This window comes from Mustela putorius, unplaced genomic scaffold (assembly GCF_011764305.1).
Source record: "Mustela putorius furo isolate JIRA1106 unplaced genomic scaffold, ASM1176430v1.1 tig00537350_pilon_pilon_pilon, whole genome shotgun sequence".
In the NCBI taxonomy this organism is placed as follows: domain Eukaryota; kingdom Metazoa; phylum Chordata; class Mammalia; order Carnivora; family Mustelidae; genus Mustela; species Mustela putorius.
This window is the reverse complement of record NW_025422471.1, coordinates 26,524,992-26,548,267: the sequence shown is the minus strand read 5'-3', so window position 1 is coordinate 26,548,267 and position 23,276 is coordinate 26,524,992. Positions and strand designations below refer to the sequence as shown.

Here is a 23,276-nt window from a genome sequence, read left to right as displayed (position 1 = left end):
CTTCTACCAAAATATTAAACTTTCTCTACATTAATGCTAATTATGTAACTTAATTTCATAGAAGATATTTCTACTATCAAAAAAAAGTAAATCAGACTTCCTTTTTGTAGGAATTTTACTATCTTGGGGGAAAATTTTAAGTTTAAGTTTATTTAAACTTTATTATAAAAAATTTAAGTTTATTTCAACAAATATTACCACTGTGCTCTAGCCACACACTTTAACAAAAACAAAGGCATGATATGGTACATAAACTCATTAAAAAACAACTATAGTTTATCATCTGTTATTCAGACAACTTCGGGGGGATTCCATTTTATAGTAAAAGACATCAGAAAGGTACCTTTGTTTTTACACTGAGATAAATAAGATTTTAAGATTTAAGATTTTTCTACCTTCATTAATCTGACCATACTTCCCCATTTACAGATATTACAATTCAGATAATTATAAAATATGGTGCCTTTAGAAGAACAGACTTTAAAGAAGTCTTTAAACATCATTTTCTAAAAATAAATAAATAAATAGATAGATAAAAATAAACATCATTTTCTAGGAGAAAACTCTGAGGCCTAGAGAGGCTAAAGAACTATCTGGTTCACAGTGGAATGCTAACAATCCTTCTATCACAATATATCATGCTTACTAATTAGGAAGTTTGATAGAAAAAGGAAGATTTGTGACATGAAAATGTGTTATTCAATGTTTTGATTATTTTTTTATTAAAAAATTTCTAGGCCGGGCCCACCACAGGAGCCCAAGGGATGCCACGAAATCTGTTTGGAGGCATCTTTGAGCTCCCCAAGTAGACCCCATGAGCAAAGCTCACTCTCCCGAGTTGAAAAAATTTATGGACAAGAAATTATCAATGAAATTAAATGGTGGCAAACATGTCCAAGGAATATTGCGGGAGTTCAATCCATTTATGAATCTTGTGATAGATGAATGTGTGGACATGACAACCAGTGGGCAACAGAACAATATCAGAATGGTGGTAATATGAGGAAATAGTTTCATCATGTTAGAAGCCTTAGAACGAGTATATACAATGGATGTGTTCATCAGAAGAATCAACTGCTTCCACATGTCCCCTCTCCACAGTACCTGTTCTACTACAATATAAAAATCAGGTCCGTGTGCATTTTCATATTGAACTTTTCTGTTAAATAAACTTTTATAATAGTAAAAATAAATTTCTAAAATCACAAATTCCAAATCTAAAGTAAATTTAATTTAGGTATGTCAAATACAGTAACGCATCTCAGCAAAACTTATATGTAATTTTAAAGGCAAAATATAAATATTAAGCAATAACCTATAGAGTGTCTTTTTAAGACTTGATCATGCTGCTGTACTAACCAATCAGTACTTAACCATTTTACTGAACAGTCTTCTGATGCAAATTTCCAAAGTGATCAGTTAACATTTTTAAATGATTAAAAAATAAGATACTGATTTCATGTGTAAACTCAACTGAAAAGGTTGACAAAAACCATTTTTGCACACCTTACCGTAATATTGAGAAGAGAAAAACATTCAGGGTTTTCGGGGTCCCCACACCTTAGATCTGACATATAATCTTCAGCAGAATTTTCCAATTCCTCATGACTGCAATTATCCAGCATATCCACAGGGAATGCCATCCTCTACAACAACCAACACAGGACAAATGTTTCAGCATATGAAATGTTATCTTTCTTTACTCATAGAAAAAACTTATTTTAACACCGCACTTTAAGGAAACTTCACTTACACTATGCCAAGACAGACAACAATTTGAGCCTGCTGATTGAAAATGGACATCAAAAGAAAACTTTATGGTGAGCCTGGGTGGCTCAGTTGGTTGAGCATCTGCCTTTGTTCTGGTGGTGATCTGGGGTCCTAGGATCAAGACCCATCAGGTTCCTGCAGGAATGTGCTTCTCCTCTCTATCTGCCTTGCCTCTCTCCCTCTTCATGCTGTCTCTCTCTCTCTCTCTCACTGTTTCTCAAATAAATAAATAAAATCTTTAAAAATAAGAAAACTTTGAAACATTCATTTATATTAAAAATAAGCAATGAAATAGAAAATAATGAGTAATTCCTTAAATTCAGCTCAGGTCAGGATCTCTAGATCCTAGGATGGAGCCCTGCATGGGGCTCTGAGCTCAGCAGAGAATCTGCTTCAGCATTCTTCTTCCCTCTGTCCCGTCCCCCTGCTCTCAAGCTCTAAAATAAAGAAATAAATTTTTAAAAATTTTTAGGTAAAACTAAAAACACAAACCAAATAGTAGTAGATGGAAGAAGCATAATTAGGATGCTAGTTAAGAGAATGTATTGTTTTTACTCTCTTACAGACAAAATCCCAGCTTAAATTCAAGTAAAATATTGAGACATTTAACATACCAGACCACTGACTAGATGAAGCTCAAGAAAGATTACTATTACACCATTTCCCGTAAACCAACTCAAAAGACTCTCTTGAAAATTAGCTACCAGAACAAGCTATGAATGAAATATATTTGAAAATTTCATTTGCTGGGTGCTGGGTGGCTCAGTCAGTTCTAACTCTTGATCTCAGCTCAGTTCTTGATCTCAGGGTTGTGAATTCAAGACCCACGCTGGAGCCCAAACTGGGCATCAAGCTTACCTTAAAAAAATTTTGTTTTTCATTTGCTCGGACACCTGACTGGCTCAGTAGGTGGCGCATGTGACTCTTGATCTTAGGGTTGTGAGTTCAAGCCCTACCTTGGTTGAAGGGATTACCTAAAAATCTTTCAATTTTTTTTTTAAAGATTTGTTCATTTCAGAGAAAGAGAGAGAGTGAGCAGGGGAGGAGCAGAGGAGAGGAACAAGCAGAGGCCAGGCTGATCTCACCACCCTCAGATCATGACCTGAGTCAAAACCAAGAGTTGGACACCCAACTGACTCACCCACCCAGGTGCCCCTAAAAATCTTTAAAAAAAATTTTTTTTAAGTAATAAAAATAAAAATTTCATTTGCTAACAGTAATCATAATCTAAAGGATAAAATTTAATGTTTGAAGTCTGTCAAAAACTTAGCCTACAAAAGCACAGTGATTATAATCACACAAAAATAATATGGCATTCTAGATAAAGAATACAATGGATGTAGAAGGAAAAAACTGGACTGAACAGCAAGTTTTTGATGATTTTCTTTCTTTTTCATCTACTGTTACTATGATAATAATGGTTCTTAAAAGATTTTAACTGCTAATGTCACGTTTTAAGTGCATGTTTTTGGTTCCATTATTGCAAGATAAGTCTAATAAATAGGCAAAGTAGGTGATCTGAATAAAGAGCCCAATGACACAGCCCAGAATAAGACAATTTAAAAGCAGTAAACAGTCTAGGAAGTCCTCTTCGCTTCAGGGAAGAGTCATGTGTGGACCCACCCACTAGTCCACAGCAGAGTGAGTCAGATACAAGAGGAGGCCTCCCTAAGCCATTGATCTGTCCTCCATCCTAAAGCTGTCCTACCTTCAATAATTTACATACCACCATTAACATTTTTCCTAGGGTGTTAAATGCCTCTATCACTATTTAACTAATGTATTTCTCAAATCACTTCTGTTAATTTTCTTTATTAAGTAAGCTCTACACCCGAAGTGGGGCTTGAACTCACAACTCCAAGATCAAGAGTCAAATATTCTACCAACTGAACCAGTCAAGCGCCCCTCAATTCACTTCTTTGAAAATATCCACACAGCTCTCTCCATCTTTCCTCCCCTCCTCTTTTTTAATATGGTAAATATGCATAGGACACAGCATTTTAACTATTCCTAGATTTATAATTCTGTGGCAGTAAGAATACCCCCACTGTTGTACAACCATCACCACTCAATGGTTTCCAGAACTTTTTCACCATCCAAAATAGAAACTCTGTATCCACTGAACAATCACCGCTCCAACCCCTCTTCCCTCACCCACTACTAACCACCATTCTATTCTTTGTCTCTATGAATTTGCCTAATCCAGGAACTTTGTAAGTGGAATCACACAATAGCTGTCCCCTTGTGGATGGCTTATTTCACTTAGCACAGTGGTTTTAAGGTGATCCGTGTTGTAGCACATAGGAGAACCTTAGTTCACTTTTTCTTTTTTTTTTTAAGATTTTATTTATTTATTTGATAGAGAGAGAGAGACAGTGAGAAAGGGAACAGAAGCAGGGGGAGTGGGAGAGGGAGAAGCAGGCTTCCCACTGAGGAGGGAGCCAGACTAGGGCTGGATCCCAGGACCCTGGGATCATGACCTGAGTGGAAGGCAGAAGCTTAAGAACTGAGCCACCCAGGCGCCCTCTCAGTTCACTTTTTTTTTTTTTTTTAAAGATTTTATTTATTTGACAGAGAGAGAGAAATCACAAGTAGGCAGAGAGGCAGGCAGAGAGAGAGAGGGGAGGAAGCAGGCTCCCTGCGGAGCAGAGAGCCCCAACTGGATCCCGGGACCCTGGGATCACAACCTGAGCCAAAGGCAGAGGCTTTAACCCACTGAGCCACCCAGGCGCCCCTCAGTTCACTTTTTAAGAAACATTTTATTCATCCTTAACTATAAAACCACCAATGTGATATATTAGATTATACATTTTCCTAAACAGCATTAAAATTTCTAATTATCATCATTTAAACGTTCACCTGAGTACCACTTAGAAAATATCCTAAATCATCAGTATGTCAGCACATTTTAGAAAACATTTCACCATAGGTATAGCAGTGCTTACCATAAGAAAATACTATTATAAATCAAAGGCAAGTAAAACATGACTAAATTAAATAAAGTGTAAAAACAGAAATTCATTATCTTTCATTCTTAAACCTCTTTAGGTGGCTATTTTTTTTTTAATTTTTATTTATTTATTTGACAGACAGAGATCACAAGTAGGCAGAGAGGCAGGCAGAGAGAGAGAGGAGGAAGCAGGCTCCCTGCAGAGCAGAGAGCCCTATCCGGGGCTAGATTCCAAGACCCTGGGATCATGACCTGAGCTGAAGGCAGAGGCTTTAACCCACTGAGCCACCCAGGTGCCCCTAGATGGCCATTTTTAAACAGAAAAATAATTGTCTCTGGGCTTATATTATTAAATAACTATTTTGTATATAAAATAATTATTTTTTAAATTTTTAAATATTAAATTATTAAATAATATATTATTAAATATTCACATACTTACACAAAATGAAATAATTGTTTCCCCACAGTCCAACAATTTAAAAGCTTTGAAATTTGCATAAAGAGCATTAATGAGGAGAGAAACGCCACTAAGTAGTTGTGACCCCTGAATTCAGTTTAAAAAACTATAGCATCATAGTTTTTAAAATGAAAAGAATTAGAGGGGCGCGTGGGTGGCTCAGTGGGTTAAGTCTCTGCCTTCGGCTCAGGTCATGATCCCAGGGTCCTGGGATCGAGCCCCACATTACAAAGGGCTCTCTGCTCATTGGGAAGCCTGCTTCCCTCTCCCCCTTTGTCTGCCTCTCTGACGACTCGTGATCTCTCTCTCTCTGTCAAATAAATAAATAAAAGCTTTAAAAATAAAATAGGGACGCCTGGACGTCCAACCCTCAGTTGGTTGGACGACTGCCTTCGTCTCAGGTCATGATCCTGGAGTCCAGGGATCAAGACCCGCATCGGACTCCCAGCTCCATGGGGAGTCTGCTTCTCTCTCTGACCTTCTCCTCGTTCATGCTCTCTCTCACTGTCTCTCTCTCAAGTAAATAAATAAAATCTTTTTAAAAATAAATAAATAAATAAATAAAATAAAAATAAGAAAATATTTCTCAATTCCAAAGCCTCCCCCTCAACATACACGCCTACTAAAATGTTTTTGGGGGCGCCCTCAACATACACTCCTACTAAAATGTTTTTGGGAGCGCCTGGGTGGCTCAGTGGGTTAAAGCCTCTGCCTTCGGCTCAGGTCCTGATCCCAGGGTCCTGGGATGGAGCCCCGAATCTGGCTCTCTGCTCTGCAGGGAGCCTGCTGCTTCCTCCTCTCTCTCTCTCTGCCTCTCTGCCTGCTTGTGATCTCTGTCAAATAAATAAATAAATAAAATCTTTAAAAAAAATAAAATAAAATGTTTTGGGGTTGCAAGTCTGTCCTTAAATCCATTACTTTTATTACCAGTTGCTCTCAATGCACACTTTAAAGAGAGAGCCACATTGAAAAGACAATGAGATATTTCTATTAGCCCCAATCTACAGATGAAGAAACAATGTCATACCACTAGTAGGGTTAAAAGAACAGGAATCCAAACAATTGAATATACCTTCCAATATTATCATTTTTACTCGATATGCAAAATCTTACTTGTCATGGTTATATGAAATATTTCATAAAATATTATAATAATGCCCTTGTTATTAAATATTCTATTCACATATTACAAAAGAAAAGAGCAATTGGAATTGGAATTCTATGTATGACCCTAGTTCTTCAGTCAGCTCTGCCACTAGCTAAATCAGTGATCCTGGGCGAGTTACTTACCCTCTTTAAGCTTCTGTATTCTCATTGGTAATGTGATGCAACTGGACAAGATAATCCTAAGGACCTTTTCACCTCTAAATGTTTGTAATTGTTTATAAAAAAATATTGGTTAACTTATGACTGTAAATTACTAGCCTTATGGTGGGTCTACTATAGTTTAAAGGCAAGAGAAAAATGGTTAGGGTCTGAAGAGAAACATAGGTTGCTATAATAAATCACTCACTTCTCCCTCTTTTTTGTTGTTTTTAAGCTTCTGTTCTGTGTTACATAACTGTAAAACTGTCGGATCAAATTTTGTCAAGTACTTTATGCTCTACCCATGAGATAAACCAAAGGGCTAACTAGATTCTCCATGAATGAGAAAGCTTAGTGTTGCCTTAAGCAAACTAACTCATCAAAAAATTTACACAGAATGGATAATGAAGTGTAAAAAGTGTCCAAATTAATTTATAAATGAAGCAAGTGTTATGCTCATTAATCCTGGCTAAGTTGTATAAAAACACAATACTAATATCTCTTATGTAAGAATTTTAAGATGCCCATCAGCTATTTCACAATCATCTTTTAATAATTCCACCCCTTTTCCCTGAAAAGTTATATAACTATTTGAAAGAATAAATGCTCCTAGGAAGAGAATATGAAAAAGAGAAAACAGTTTTATTCTTACTAATTTTTTTTTTGCCCTATTTAAGGTTAATTATTAGAAGTTAACTATACTCTTAAAAGGAGGAATGTATTTTATAAATTTGGTTCCTAATTTTTCAAGATTCTTATAGATTATCATCATTTGGAGGCTTTATGGGGGAGAGGAATATAAATAAAAATACAGACATTTTAGAGCTAGAAGAGTTCTTAGAAAAAAAAGGAATTATCTTAACCAATCCAAGTCATGATCCTACCTCTCCTGATGTTTCCCCAACATTGAAAATAGGTTAGGTATCCAGGCAACATATCGGTAATGCTCTCAAGCTTTTCACAAAAAGCCTGTTTCTGAATCTTATTTTGATTCTTCTCTTGATTCTTCCCTTTTCACTTTTCTCCCTAACATCATTTTTTCCCTAACAAACCTAGGCCCTGTACTACATTAGCACAAGGGATCTCTTTATCTTTACCCTTTATTCTTGTATGCCTCCTGCCCTACACAGGCCCTAAATCCTACATTAAATCCTTCTCCATTACTAGAGCTGAGATTCTGAATATGACAAAGTGAAACGAGGGAAAAAGCCACTTCAACTATCAAATCTCAGGTGGGCTCAATGCTGCTCACAAATCCTCTTCTGTCTTCTGAGAAATGAAAACGCTGACTACTTATGGATGAGGACTGCCTGTAAGTTTATGGCTAATGGGGCAGGAAGTTGGAAAGATTTCATATTTGTTGCTTATTTTTATTTTACATAGGAAGCAAAATCATCTTTTCAAGTAATAATCACTGAACCAATAATGGACTATGTGCCTGGTTTTTATCACTAACACACTAAGTGAGGAATTTAATGATCTTCACTTGCCAGCAGAGAAAACTAAGACACAAAGCAGTTGAGAAACTTGTTCAAGGACACACTCTAGTTAAAGTGGCAGAACTAGTACGTGAACCCAGGCAGTCTGGCTCTGATGCCTAACTACTACTCTTTATCACAACTCCAGGTCTAAAAGTAGAGTATTTTAGGAGTCCCAAGATGGTTAAAGACTGCTTACAACCTATCAGGAGAAGTCTTAACAAATTTTCCTTCTAGGAACATTAATTCTCTCTTCATATTCAGGAAGATGGTCTTAGATCTAAGAAATCCTTCAAACATGAACATGCAGTCTCTCTTGGATGCATCTGACACCAAACTGAGTTTACGTGTCTGCATCCCAAATGCACGGGAGAGAGAATGTGACTTGGGGAGTAGTGGGCTCCATCTTGGAGAGGCAAAACAGGGCTTACTTACATGGCTGAAATTTTCCTCTAGAACATGCCAGCTACTCTAGTACTTCATGACCTGGACTACCGAACACTGTTTATAAACTCACAGAAGCAGTTTCCAAACTCAAGGAAAAAACAAAATAAACAAAAACAAAACAACTATTTAAATGAATATGCCAGGGGCACCTGGGGGGCTCGCTGGATTAAGCCTCTGCCTTCAGCTCGGGTCATGGTCTCAGGGTCCTGGGATCGAGGCCCGAATCAGGCTCTCTGCTCAGCAGGGAGCCTGCTTCCCCCTCTCTCTCTCTGCCTGTCTCTCTGCCTACTTGTGAAATAAATAAATAAAATACTAATAAATAAATATGCCATAAAATTTTGTCTTTCAACATCAGAGCAACAACTAAAATCCTTTCACCTGGCTTCTTTGCCCCATAACAGATCTAATTTTATAGTGTTCATCAAAGTTAACAGGAGTTTGGCACAGTAAAACTCAAGGACACAGGCAATAGTTAAGAACAAGAGTCTCAACAATGTGCAAAATGTTGTAGATATCTTCAACATAAAGTATCACAGAAGCTTATCTCATTTCGAACCACAAAGACTGATGCTTTCAATTTGAAAGAAAAACATCTAAGAGCCCAAGACAAAAGCAAAAACAAAACAAAACGTGGTGCTTAATTTTAGCATACAATTTATGAACTATTCTACTGAGTCCCAATCATCACCACCACCACCTAATATTTTCAGTAGGCAACTAAGAAATGTAACCAAAGGTTGCCACTACGCACAGAGTACAATACCAACTTGGAAAAAGCAGATTCAGAACCACAGGCTCCCCACACCTCTTTTTCCCCTTCAGGCTTCTCCGACTCTGCATTTCAATCCATGGCACCACACACCTGTCCCTGCAAACCTCTTGCAACCTCAGATGGGTCTGCTCACCCAGATTGAGAAAACTTGTTTTCTTACCTCTCACAGTCAGTAAGCCTAGGAGAGAATGAGGTAAGTGACAGTAGTAGCTTTCCTATCTGACTTCAATACAGATTTACTGAATAAATGAACAAATGAGTTAATGAACAAAAGTTTGTAAAACCAAATCACAATGGTGCTAGGAGGAGGAACCGCCACAAATGAGACAGGTTAAGGTTCTGCAACTGGATGAAAAGCAATATATGGAGCTTCAACGGGTAGAGAAAGCACAGAAAACCCTCTGAAAAGATGGGAACACACTAAGTGGAAGCCAGGAAGCATGCTGAAAATTGTAAGCAGTTGGATTTACCAGAAGACTTAAGATGTATTAGGATTAGTGGAAGGAACACATGGAAAACCAACTGAGGACAGAACATAAAAGGCAAAGAACACCAGACTAAAGCATTGGACTTTATTTGGGACACAGGAGGCAATTTAAGGGATCTTGAGCAGGAAAGAGACATTCAAGGCTATACTTTTTTTTTTTTAAGATTATTTATTTATTTATTTGACAGAGAGAGAGATCACAAGTAGGCAGAGAGGCAGGCAGAGAGAGAGAGGAGGAAGCAGGCTCCCTGCTGAGCAGAGATCCCGATGTGGGATTCGATCCCAGGACCCTGAGATCATGACCTGAGCCGAAGGCAGCGGCTTAACCCACTGAGCCACCCAGGCGCCCTCAAGGCTATACTTTTAGACAATCTATCCCACAGCTGTACATAACGGATTTATAGGTATAACTTAAGGGGGACAAGTTGAGGAACTCTGATTAAGTATATTGTGTGTATTTCATTTTAACATACTTATCACCTATTAATGTGACTTCTTTTTCTTCATCTGTCTATACTACCAGACTCAGAACTTCAAGGAAGCATAATCCATTTGGGTCAAATTACCTGATGTGCCTTGTAACTAATAACTTAATGTGTCTTGGGGCACCTGGGTGGCTCAGTTGGTTAAGCAACTGCCTTTGGCTCAGGTCATGATCCCAGACTTCCGGGATCGAGTCCCGCTTCAGGCTCCCAGCTCCGTCGGCGAGTCTGCTTCTCCCTCTGACTTTCTCCCCTCTCATGCTCTCTCTCACTCTCTCTCAAATAAATAAATAAAATCTTAAAAAAAAAAAGCTTATGTGTCTATACTTGATTACTTGAAGAAAAAAGATGGGGAAAAAAGGTCTTAATTATAAAGGGGTAGTATCATCAAAAATTCATTTATAATTATTTTTTAAAACTCAAATGTGTTTTCCAATGATGATGACAGCACAATCATTTCTGGCTTGTTTGCCTTGCACCAGGCATGATGCACTACACATTATCTCACTGATTCCTCCAAATGACTCTACGAGGCTGGTATTCTTAACACAGTTTCCCAATGAGGAGCTTCAAGTGTGGGGAGGTTGAGTAAGTTGCCCAAAATCACACAGCTAGTAAGCAGCAATCAAGCTCTAAACTTGGGCAATCTGTCTCCAAAGGATTTAACCTGGTGCCCAGACTCCCAGGTCAAGACAAAAGGCCAGTATAAGCCAGGATATTTCTGATCACAAAAATACCATATACTACATCAAACATATTGTTTACGGGACGCCTGGGTGGCTCAGTTGGTTAAGCGGCTGCCTTCGGCTCAGGTCATGATCCCAGCGTCCTGGGATCGAGTCCCACATCAGGCTCCTTGCTCCGCAGGGAGCCTGCTTCTCCCTCTGACTCTTCCTTCCACTCTGTCTGCCTGTGCTCGCTCTCATTCACTCTCTCTCTGACAAATAAATAAATAAAATCTTTAAAAAAAAAAAAAAAAAAACATGTTTAGTCACTCCTCAGGAGTTAAGATTTTTTTAAATCTTGCAATATTCTGTCCTCAAACTTTAATGCCTGTTCCAATAACTATGATCCACTGTCTTGAGAATTTTTAAATGGTTATTACACAACACAAAGCCAACTTCTTTTTTAAGAGATTCTCTGCTTTATTCATAATCAAGAAAATGTAAATTGGAACCACAATTAAATACCATTTTGCACCCACTAGATGAGCAAAAATTAAGAAATCTATCAAGTGTTGGAGAGGTGGTGAATCAACAGGACCACTTAGACATGCTGGTAAGAATGTAAATGGATTCAAACACTTGAGAAATAACAATGGTTCGTGTATTATGTTGCTCATGTACACAACTACACATATTCTAGGTGCATGCATGAAAATATTCTGAGCAACACTCTGCAGTATCAAAACTTGAGAGTAATATTTCAGGCTGGTGGGTAACTCATGCAGTCAGTGCCGCCACACCTCACAATGGGCACATGGAAGAAATGAGGAGTAAAAACTTCAGGCCTCAGAGAATATAAATGCTATGAAATAGCTTCTAAAAATTCCAAAAATAAGGGGCGCCTAGGTGGCTCAGTGGGTAAAGCCTCTGCCTTCGGCTCAGGTCATGGTCTCAGGGTCCTGGGATCGAGCCCTGCATTGGGCTCTCTGTCCAGTGGGGAGCCTGCTTCCCCCTCTCTCTGCCTGTCTCTCTGCCTGCTTGTGATCTCTCTCTCTCTGTCAAATACATAAATAAAATATTAAATAAATAAATAAATAAAAATTTAAAAATAAGAAACAAAGCCAACTGTTTTAAAGTTAAAAAATAAAAGGGGGAAACATAAAAACTCATGAAAGTAAAATGCCTATCAAATATTCTTTAATTACAACAAAACAGAGCTAAAGAAAAAATGAAATTCACTAGTTACATTGTAGTTTTTAAATTATTCATTGCTGAAGGACAGAGACAAAATAAGACCTTGAGCTTTAGACAACAATAGATTCAACATGAACCACGAGCAAGGTTTTCTTTTTTTAAGTTTGTTTTTTTTTTAAGAGTTATTAATTTATTTGAGAGGGAGAGAGTGTGTGTGAGTAAAAGAGAGCAGAAGTCAGGGAGAGAGGCAGAGGGAGAAGCAGACTTCGCGCTGAGCAGAGCCTGATGCCAGCTTGATCCCCGCACCCTGGGATCATGACCTGAGCTGAAGGTAGATGCTTAACTTACTGAACCACCCAGGCACCCCAAGAGCAACTTTTTCTAAAGTGAAAGCAAAATAACCGTAAAACAGAGCTTCTTTATTACAGTTGTGACTGTCTAGATCCAGAGATGGAAAAGTTTCCCTGCACTCTTCATGGGTCAGACAGCGACAGTCTTTGATTCCATTCGGATTATCACATTTTAAGAAAAATCACACTGAAAAACCGGAGTGCCTCCAATGGAAAACAGCCAGGATGGCAAAGGATATAGATACCACGGTAAAATAGATGAGAAACAGGAATTGGGAGAAATTAGTAAAGGAAAGTCTTGGGGAAGAGAGGCAAGAAAATGTTGCCCTTCAAATATGTGAAGAGTCAATATGCAGATGAAAACGTAGAACGTTCTTCTGCATGTATCTCTAGGGTAAAAAGAAGGAGCCATTCCAAAATAAATGCTACCCACAAATGAATTACACCCAACTAGCCAACTAGCTAATCAAAAACTACTGTTAGTTACAGCTGGTATACTCAACCTCAGGATAGGCTAGAGAAACCTCTCCCCACCCCTCTGTTAAGTGCATGCACAAGAACATCTGTCCCTTGTCTCCATCCAAGCCAGTGTCAGAGTTCTAGAAAGGACAGCCAAGAGAGCACAGACCCCAACTGAGCGGTCATTTGTACATCGAACTGTAAAACTATATGAATCATTTTATAAAAACTATGCTCTTTTTTTGGCCATTCTGAGAAGCAGCTCAGATACAAAAAGTATTCTCTGGACAAAATTTATTCAGAATCACTTCAATTTCTTTTTTATAGCTTAAAAAACATTATCAATAAACCTCCCCAGGGGTGCCTGGGTGGCTCAGTGGGTTAAGCCGCTGCCTTCGGCTCGGGTCATGATCTCAGGGTCCTGGGATCGAGTCCCACATCGGGCTCTCTGCGCAGCAGAGAGCCTGCTTCCCTCTCTCTCTCTCTGCCTGCCTCTCCAACTACTTGTGATTTCTCTCTGTCAAATAAATAAATAAAATCTTTAAAAAAAAAATAAATAAATAAACCTCCCCAGCCTTAAAATTAATTTCAAGTACTTTTAGATATACATTATATCCCAAAGCCAAATATCGAGACTCCAAACGTGCTTGCTTTTTGCTAAATTTAGCTGTATTTTTCATTAGAGCACAAATAATAGAAAACAGACCAGATTTAAAATTAGAAGATAGGTTCTGGGGCACCTGGCTGGCTCAGTAAGAAGAGCAGGCAATTCTTGATCTCAGGATCATGAGTTCAAGCCCCACTTTGGGTATAGTGATTACTAAAAAAATAAATAAACAAAAAAACAAGACAGCTTCTTAGTCTAGAATCCACAAAAGCTACAAAGGGTTTAAAGGGTTTATACTTTATGCAGTGCCAAAGCTCTGACCAGTGGCAGATCACAATTAATTTTAAAGGTAAAAAAGTAAATTGTTGCTTCGAAATATACCTCAACAAAGTACTGTGTTATACACAGGGTGGGTATGAGAAGATAGCAAAAGGGAGAAAAAAATGAGGAACCCTGAACTTGGTACTGAAAACTATCCTAATTTCCTTGATGATAATAATACTAATAGCTCACCTTTAGAGACATGATCATACTTATTTCTGCCTACACTTTAAGACAGGCTCTGTTATAACTACTCTTTTGCAGATGAGGAACCTGAGGCCCAGAGAGATTAAGTATCTTTTAAAAAGGTGGCTAGAAACACCAAAGCCAGGTTTCAAGCCCTTGAATTCTGATTATACTGCCTCTGAATAACAACTACTGTTAAGTGAAGAATAAGAGTAAGTTCATCAGGTATTAATAACTTGAAAGCACTGGTATTTATGTGTAAAAGATTTTACACTATAAAATTATTTAATAATAGTCTTTCTTTACCAATCATTGTATAATAAAATGTCAAGCTCTCTGACCTTTTCAACACTCCTATTCATTCCTCAATTGGCTCCTCCCCTCATCATGACACTGAGAGCACTTTTTTCTTTTAAAAATTTTATTTACTTTTTGGGCACCTGGGTGGTTCGGTCATTGGGCATCTGCCTTTGGCTTGGGTCATGATCCTAGGGTACTGGGATCGAGCCCTGAGTCAGACTCCCTGCTGAGCGGGAAGCCTGCTTCTCCCTCTCTCACTCCCCCCACTTGTGTTCCTCTCTCACCGTGTCTCACTCTGTCAAATAAATAAATAAAATCTTAAAAAAAAAAAAAAGATTTTATTTATAATTTGACAGAGCGAGAGACAGTGAGAGCAGAACACAAGCAGAGTACTGGGAGGAGGAGAAGCAGGCTTCCCGCCCAGCAAGGAGCCTGATGAGGGGGGCTCGATTCCAGGACCCTGGGATCATGACCCAAGCCGAAGGCAGACACTTAACTGAGCCACCCAGGTGCCCTGACAATACTCCTCGTAAGGCTTCCAGTACCTGAACACCCAGATTTAGTGGATTATTGTCACCCCCACCCCTCCTGACCTTGTGACAGACCAAAGTCAACCAACGATCTGATGCATCAATATTCCTCTCCTTCCCCGGACACGCACTCTCTCAGTTCTACTTCTTAGTTCCTTCCCTCTTTAGTTTCTTTCAGCAAATAAACCCTCTCCACTGCACAACCCATAGTTGCAAAACTCTGTACATATTTAAATGTTAAGGACTTTTAACATTTTAATCCACAATACTTAACTATAAACTCCATGAAAGTGAGGTCTATTTGTTTTTGTGTTCCTTTAACTATAAAATAGACACTTGGTGTTTACTGAATAAAATGAAAGCTACCTCTGGTGTAGCGTAAAACTAACATTCACTGGAGCAGGTAGTACCTAAAAATGATACATATTTTTAAAAATATGTGATAAATCATAAACTTTCTAGACAAAGAATAGGTGGAGCTAAACGAGTAATTCCCCCCCACAGAGTAGATAACCCTTAAGGTCTCACATACCAGCTCTGAAACTGAATGACTAACTATTTTAGGATGTCCTTAGTAAATTATCAGCTTTTCCCTAATTGTTTTTAAGCCATGACACCTTTTTCTTAATAAATTAAACTTTGAGTAACTTTGCTGTCGTAGTTGCTGGAAAGAATTGTGAAATATACTACTACCCATGAGGCATACTAAATTTAGAACTTTTAACTGCAGGGTTAAATATACAATGAATCAAAAGGCTAAGATGTATGAAGAGAAAATCATCTTGAACACAGTAATCACACAATTCCTTTTACATGTTATAATCACAAAATCTTAGAAATGGGAAGAAACATGAAGGTTTTGTTTCAATTCCTGTTCAACCAACAATCCTTTCAACAGAATCCTTCATAAGTTATTTTTGGAACCTGTGCCTGAATACTCAATCCTCTTATATTCTAATTACCTTTAAAAAGCACATCTCTGCATTTTTAGGCACGTAACTGAACATAACACACTTAAGGTTTTAAAAGGGTTAGACTGGGGGCTAGTAGGTTAAGTGGGAGATTCTTGATTTTTGGCTCAGGTCAAGAACTCAGGATGGTGAGATGAGCCCTTCCTCCAGCACCCCACTCAGCAGGGACTCAGGTTGAGACCATCTGCCCTCTCACTCTGACCCTCCCCCTCAACCCCACAAAGTTAAAGTTCCCTAAGACAAGACTCATCTATGTCCAAGGTCCTTTTTACCTCCATAATTCTTCTCCTAGGGGGGCCAGCCAGCACCTGGTGTGGCTCAGTAAGGCTAAACATCTGCCTTTGGATCAAGTTAGGATCCCAGGGTCCTGGGATAGAGTCCCTCTCTGGAGTCCCTGCTCAGTGGGGAGTCTGCTTCTCCCTCTGCCCCTCCCCATGCTCATGCTTGCTCCCTCTCTCTCAACCCACCCCCCACTCTCTTTAAAATCTTTTTAAAAGGGGGGGGCAGTGGGAGCTAATCACAGATTTTTTTTTCCTTTTTAATCTCTCAAACATTGGTAAATTGATGCTCAAAAATCTCAAACCACATTAATCCAAGTTGGAGTTAATAAAATACAACAGTACCGATTCAGTGAACCTCTGTAATCCATGTATTAACAGAATCAATGCAAAGGTGTGGGAACTGTGTATGGCTCAAATATGAAGTTTCTGGGAGGATCAATCACGTTCCCCGGAACCTAAGACGTATCCAATCAAGGCACCTACAACCCCCTAGCAGACAATCTGTGCTTGCTTAAGTTCCCTAAAACAAGACTCATCTCTCCATGTCCAAGGTACCTTTCACCTCCATAATTCTCCTCCTGGAACATGCCATTAATGAGAGGCACATTTCTGCTAGGAATGGCACATGAAAAGAAATTACTTGTTTGTCACAAGAATTATTGGAAGAGTCTTCAACTATTCGGGAAAAAAAAGTTAAGAGTGGGGGCGCCTGGGTGGCTCGGAGGGTTAAGCCTCTGCCTTCGGCTCAGGTCATGATCTCAGGGTCCTGGGAATCGAGCCCTGCATCAAGCTCTCTGCTCAGCGGTGAGCCTGCTTCCCCCCTCTCTCTCTGCCTGCCTCTCTGCCTACTTGTGATCTCTGTCTGTCAAATAAATAAAATCTTTAAAAAAAAAAAAAAAAAAAAGGGGCGCCTGGATGGCTCGGTGGGTTAAGCCTCTGCCTTCGGCCCAGGTCATGATCCCAGGGTCCTGGGATCGAGCCCCACATCGGGCTCTCTCCTTGGCGGGGAGCCTGCTTCTCCCTCTCTCTCTCTCTCTCTCTGCCTGCCTCTCTGCCTACGTGTGACCTCTCTGTCTCTCTCTGTCAAATAAACAAATAAAATCTTTAAAAAAAAAAAAAAAAAGTTAAGAGTGATTTCCTAAGAAGGGTAACAAAATTTTACTCTCAAAAGCTTATTATAAAATACCTTGTTTTATCCAAATAAGAGTTAAGCCCTCTGTTTGGCATATATTGTACCTTTATTAGAAAATACCACTTGTAATGATTCCAATACTCTTTTGGACTAATTTCAGGTCAAACTAATATGAGAACTTAAATCCACAGGTAAAGCATCTTGGGTTATCAAAATCACTCATGCAGCAAGCTAATATTGCTACTCATAATCTATTTCTAAGTTCCCTAAACCAATCATCATCATAAATTCAAAGAGAAGAAGTGACTATGACACCTAGAAGCTTTCACTGAAAGACTCCCGTTTTATCTTTGTTTGTACTAGAAGTCTTATCACAAATGGTCATTTCCCAGGCTCCTCTCACTATTTCACTCCCTGTCCTCCTCCTCCTCCCCACAACATGAAAACTTAGCCAGGTCCATACTGACACTAAAACCTCTCCTCCGGAAGGAGAAAAACAAGCTATCCAGTCTGCAAACAAAGTCAGTACACCTCAGGTGCTATCAATCCATCAACGTAAGCAGATGATACACGACACATCAGCCCGAATCCAGCCTGGTGAATTCCCTCCAAGGCCCAAACGTGTGTATTATGCAACAGCCACCATGCCAGATTTTAATCCCTGTGATGCAGTGATAAAATACAAATGGCTCAAGTATAATCCACTAGGTACTTAGGTACATTCGTGAGAAGACAAATCAAAACCCAACTACCAATTTCTCAGGAACCTTGAAAATGACAAATTGTGTGACAGTTCTGAATCACAACTTCTCCTTCTGGTAGTCTTCCCGTAACCTGTTCCGCCAGCCCCAAACCCCTCTAAAATCCTCACAAGGGAGCATTTTCACTGACGTTTCGAAATAATCTCTCAAAGAGGGAAGGGGGCCTGCATCAGGTGGTTATCTTGGAATCTACCCTAATAATCTAAAATAATTTTAAGATACCCACACGAATCTCCAGGAGACGAAAATGGAGTAAGAGGTCTCATCATTTCTCCCAAAGGACAATAATGGGAGTAAATGTAAACCAGGTCCCTGAAGCATAAACAACCCAGGGCACTGTGCTTCACCCATCGGTCTCCTGGGGCACAGGCCTCGAAAAACTGCACAATGGGCCACTAAGAATTAGAACTAAATTGTAACGACCAGCATTCTAGAAGAGAACCTATACGATATCTATTCCTAGAGAGGCTGAAGGTAAGGGAGGTGGTCAGAGCATCTCTGGAGGCCACCTGCGTGGCTGAACCCGAGTCTAAACGCCTCGGCGCGCCGCCTCACCAGGTCGGCTTTTCACCCAGCCAGGGCCACCGGCGAGCGCAGACAGGCTCCAGGTGGGGCGCAGTGGGAGGGGAGGGGGCTCGGCACGCAGCAGCTGGGGAGCCGAACGCGATCCGAGGCCAGCCAGGGAAGAAGGCGGCATTCCCTCACACAAAATGGTGGCGCTGACGACGAGGCCGGCGCACCTGGGGGCGCGCCCCACGCCCCTCGGGAGATCCGGCCAGCCGCCGGCAGCTGGACGCGCGCCCCGGGCCCGGGAGGCCGGCGTGGGCCTGCGCCTCGGCCGAGTCCTCAGGGCGGCCCGCGGCCGGCGGCTCCCGTCGCCGCCCGCGGGGGCGCGGGTCCGGAGTCGGCGGGGCGCGGGGTCGGGCGCGGCAGCCTCCGCCTCAGCCCGAGGCCCCCGGCCCGGGACAGGCTGCGCACTCACCTCGGACGCGCCTCCGGAGCTACCGGAGCCAGGGAAAGGAGGCGGAGCCGCGGGAATGAATGGAGCCGGCGGCTGCTCGCTGGCGACCCCCGGCCGGTCCCGGGCCGCGCCGCTCCCGGCTGCCAGGGCGGGTGCGGCGGCCTCCCCCTCGCCCGGGACGCCTGGCTCCTCGTTGGCGGGTCGGCCGCAGCCCACCGTGTCCTCCGCCGGCGTGACGCACTCGCGCCGCAGCGCCTCCAGCCTTTGCAGCCGCGCTGCGCCCGCGCCCACCGCGAATCCCCCCGCCCGCGCCGCGCGGCCCCTCCTCGGCGCCGGGGACGCCGCCCTGCTTCCCTCCCGCCCGGGCTTCAGGCGGCGCCGGGCAGGTGCGGTCTCGGACAGCAGGGCGGGGTGGGGGGCGCCGCACTGCCCCCGCCTCGCCCCCGGAGCCCGCTCTCTGCCCGGGCAGCCGTCACTAGGCAGAGCGCGACGCCCCACCTCAGGGCTGTGGCCCGGTATTAAGGAGTGACCTTGGCTTAGATATAAAAATAGGTGCGGGTAAGCTGCGGGGACTGCGACGTGGAATTTGCGTATTCCTTTAATGTCAACATTTGCACAGCCCGGCGGAGCTCTCCTCCAGTGGGCCCTCCCAGAATTTACAATAGGGTGAGCTGAACCGTCCCGGCCTCGCGACTCGATTGCGGGGGGCGCGGGCGAGGACCGTGGGCCTGCGGGCCTGCGCCCTGCCACTTCCTTCCTAAACCCACTGCCACCTAGGAGGACGCCAGGGAGAAGGAAATCGAGCTCTCCACTCATAACCTGGACAAGCCCAAGAGCCCCGACTTCCATCTTGAGATAATAAGGAATCACTACATTCCTGGGCTGACCTTTTCTCTTTCGGAATCTAGCACGGGCAAACGAACCGTGACCCAGAAGGAAGGCGGCCCCATCCTCCTTTCCTCCCCTTCCCCTCCCACCTCACTTAAGGGCTTTTTTGTTAATTACCCTCCCACGGAAGAAAGATACACTCTCGCATTTAAAGCATGGTAGATTTCTTAAAAGTAATGCATGCCATGGTTTAAGTATGTTTATACTTAAGTATGTTTATATTGAGATACAGTATTGTATGTAATTTTAAGACTTCCTTTTATACATAAACTTTTTGGAAAATAAACTCATCCTCCTGGAGCCATAGCGTTCTTTCCACCTCATCCAGTAAATTTGAAATTATTCAACTTTTTGTAAATATTTAGTAATCACAAGACTAATCTTTAACAAATTTAATAGTGATCAACAAGATCAATAAATACTTCAAAGAATACTTGTTGAAAGAAACATATTGGACTCAGATTTTTTAAATCAAATAGGTTTTGCTGCCTCAAGTTTCTCTTAACCTCACATCTACTCTGTTTAATTTGTAAAATTTAGCAGAAATCTTAAATGTTACACATCAAACATTTACCATTTGTAGTGGGCCTTAATAGACTAGAGCTACTTGAGCAGGAATTTTGAAGAGTTGGGTTTTATGCACAGCAAATATTGAATGACTGAACTCACAAAACTTTTGAATTTATATTTCTAGAGCTGTGTGTAAGTAGGAGTTCCCATGATAATCCCAAACAATTGTCACCTTGGGAAGATGTTCTTTTTTTTTCTTTGTTTTTTTTTCTTTTCTTTGTGCTACCAGAGGCTACAACTGTTGAAGCCATAGGTCTCAGTGTAAAGCTACCAGAGCAACCTGTTCATGTTTGAAATGCATGGGAGTGACTGACTTTTAGCTATAATTTTTATAGGTGAATACTTGCACCTGGAAGGCCTGTCATGTCTGGCCACTGTGGTGGGAATCAGAACTACATTAACCCAACCCATTCAAGCAGATAAACCCAGCTCTCTTCCTATGGCAAGGATCCTACCTTCTAAGACCCACTGAAGAACTGCTGTCTCCTACTTATGTGAGGAGTGTCTGATGAGGACACTCTGACTGCCTTCTCTTTTCTCTACTTGCAACATTATGTGGCCTAGAGTGTTTAAGGGGAAAAAACAAAAAACCACCATTTTGGCAGAGATTCATTAAATCTTGGTAGTCTGTTTACTCATACTTTTGAGGATCTATGAGCCCTTACTGGGCAGAGCCATAAAAAAGGGAGTCTTTATCAGATTAATACCTGCTGTAAACCACTATCAAAACATTCTGAAATATGTTTGAGGCTTTTGTCTGAAAAGTTTTGTAGAGTGTAAAAGGATTATTATTTTGTTTTTTGTTTTGTGTATGCTTGCTTTAATTATTTTAAGTTATAAGTAGAAAAAAACACAGTAAGAGTTTCCATTGTATTTTCAGTATATGTTAAAAGGGGAATGGAACCGTGTTAAGAGAAACTTGCCGCAACTGGATTTTGGAGGTTCTGACACAAATGACCCAGAGAAGCATCCTTAAATTGTGCTGGAAAACAAATCTCTGTAATGGCTAACATAACAACTAATGTTTTTCACTGCTAACAAATGGTCAGGCACTGTACTAACTTCTTTGTGGAAATTAACTCATGATCATCCTTTGAAGTACATCTAATGTTATCCCCCTTTGACTGATAGAGATTGAGGGGCACGGAGAAGCTAAGTAAACAGCCCATGATCCCACAGCTGCTAATCCTGGCAGTTTAGCCCAAGAGCATACTCCCTTAACCAGGACCCTATCCCACCCTTCATGTGCACAGAATCCTTATGCCATATGACCATATGATTGGATTTTGCTTTTGAATCCCTAAAACAGAGCAAATACTCAATGCCTTCACAGTTGAATTATTTCTTAGATCTACTAGTATATTCCTGGACGTGAAGAGAGAAGTTAAACCCTTAGAAAGAAAACCTGTAAGACTTCATATATGTTAAGAAAAATCATATTATCTGTTGGCTTTTGAAAGGGGGGGGGGAGCGGGGCGCCTGGGTGGCTCAGTGGGTTAAATCGCTGCCTTCGGCTCTGGTCAGGATCTCAGGGTCCTGGGATCGAGTCCCCCATCGGGCTCTCTGCTCAGCAGGGAGCCTGCTTCCCTCTCTCTCTCTGCCTGCCTCTCCATCTACTTGTGATTTATCTCTGTCAAATAAATAAATAAAATTAAAAAAAAAAAAAAGAAAAGAAAGGGGGGAAGCTTTTCACATTTTTAAAAAAGATTTTATTTGTTCATCTGAGAAAGCGAGCACCAGCAGAGGGAGGGGCAGAGGGAGAGGGAGAAGCAGGCTCTCAGCTGAACTTAACCAACTGAGCTACCCAAGTGCCCCACTTTTCACATCTTTTAAGGGTAATTGCTCTCCAAATTCTTTTTAGGTTCCAGAGCACAATTATAAGTTTTATTTATATTTATTTAGTGTATGAAAGAAACACGATTCCCCAGAAGAGATTTGTTACCATGTTTAACCCTCTATTAGATTATGATGGGTAGATGGGGCACCTGGAAGGCTCTGTCAGTTAAGCATCTGCCTTCTCCTCAGGTCATGATCTCAGGGTCCTGGGATGGAGCCCCACATGGAGCTTCCTGCTCAGTGGGGAGTCTGCTTTTCCCTCTCCCTCTCTGTATTGTCTCTCTCAAAAAATTTACATGAGTAGAGTTAGGATCTAATATATAGAATACATGTGTTTTAAATTCATAAAAATTACAGTGAGAAGTTTTTGGGTTTTTTTTTTTTAAGATTTATTTATTTGACAGAGATCACAAGTAGGCAGTGAGGCAGGCAGAGAGAGGAAGGGAAGCAGGCTCCCTGCTGAGCAGAGAGCCCAATGCGGGACTCAATCCCAGGACCCTGAGACCATGACCTGAGCTGAAGGCAGAGACTTTAACCCACTGAGCCACCCAGGCGCCCCTACAGTGAGAAGTTTTAACGATTGAGGCAGCCCAGGGACTTATAGATCCAAAATATTAGCCAATTAGTTAACTAGTTAGCTCATAATGTCAGCCATGGCAAAGGAGAAACGAGAATGCAATCTTTCCTCCTTACACTAGAAGAAAGACTCCATATCCTACAATGCTTTAGTTTCTTTCTCCAGTGTATAAAGTATGCCACAGGAATGCTTTCAGGATTAAATGCAGCAGTTTGGTGGGGTTTTCTTTGTCAGGCACTACAACTATCTACAGATTTCAAATTCCTGAGTAATACTCTGCACACGGTGGGTTGGAGGAATGTAGAAGGAACCTGAAGAACAAGAAAAGTAACAGGTTTGAGAATCTAGGTTACACTTATTTCTTCTTTTGGTTTGTTCTAATATGAAATAGAAGTTTAATCACAGAGCATTTGATTAGGTTTAAGAGAAAAAACATGGTATTTTTTCATATTACTAATGAAAATACATATTTACATCTCTGGCAGATACTACAAAGTTGCCTAGTCAATATCCGTTCTCCTCTTTATTCTGACAGG

At 41.0% G+C, this 23,276-nt stretch overlaps 2 protein-coding genes across 2 annotated transcripts in view; one reads left to right on the top strand and one right to left on the bottom strand.

The window, feature by feature from the left end:
* Window positions 1-19,439, bottom strand: part of FAM169A (family with sequence similarity 169 member A) — a 65,353-nt gene extending 45,914 nt beyond the window's left edge. Inside the window, exons 1-2 of the mRNA XM_045074432.1 lie at window positions 18,891-19,439; window positions 1,512-1,646 (exon numbers count right to left, since the gene is read on the bottom strand). Coding sequence (XP_044930367.1) covers window positions 1,512-1,643 — 132 coding nt within the window. The 5' untranslated portion in view covers window positions 1,644-1,646; window positions 18,891-19,439. The remainder of the gene's footprint in view (window positions 1-1,511; window positions 1,647-18,890) is intronic.
* LOC123390416 (small nuclear ribonucleoprotein G-like) lies at window positions 815-1,003 on the top strand. The gene has a single exon (XM_045074431.1). The coding sequence runs from the start codon at window positions 815-817 to the stop codon at window positions 1,001-1,003; it is 189 nt and encodes a 62-aa protein (XP_044930366.1).
* Window positions 19,440-23,276: the final 3,837 nt, after the last annotated feature.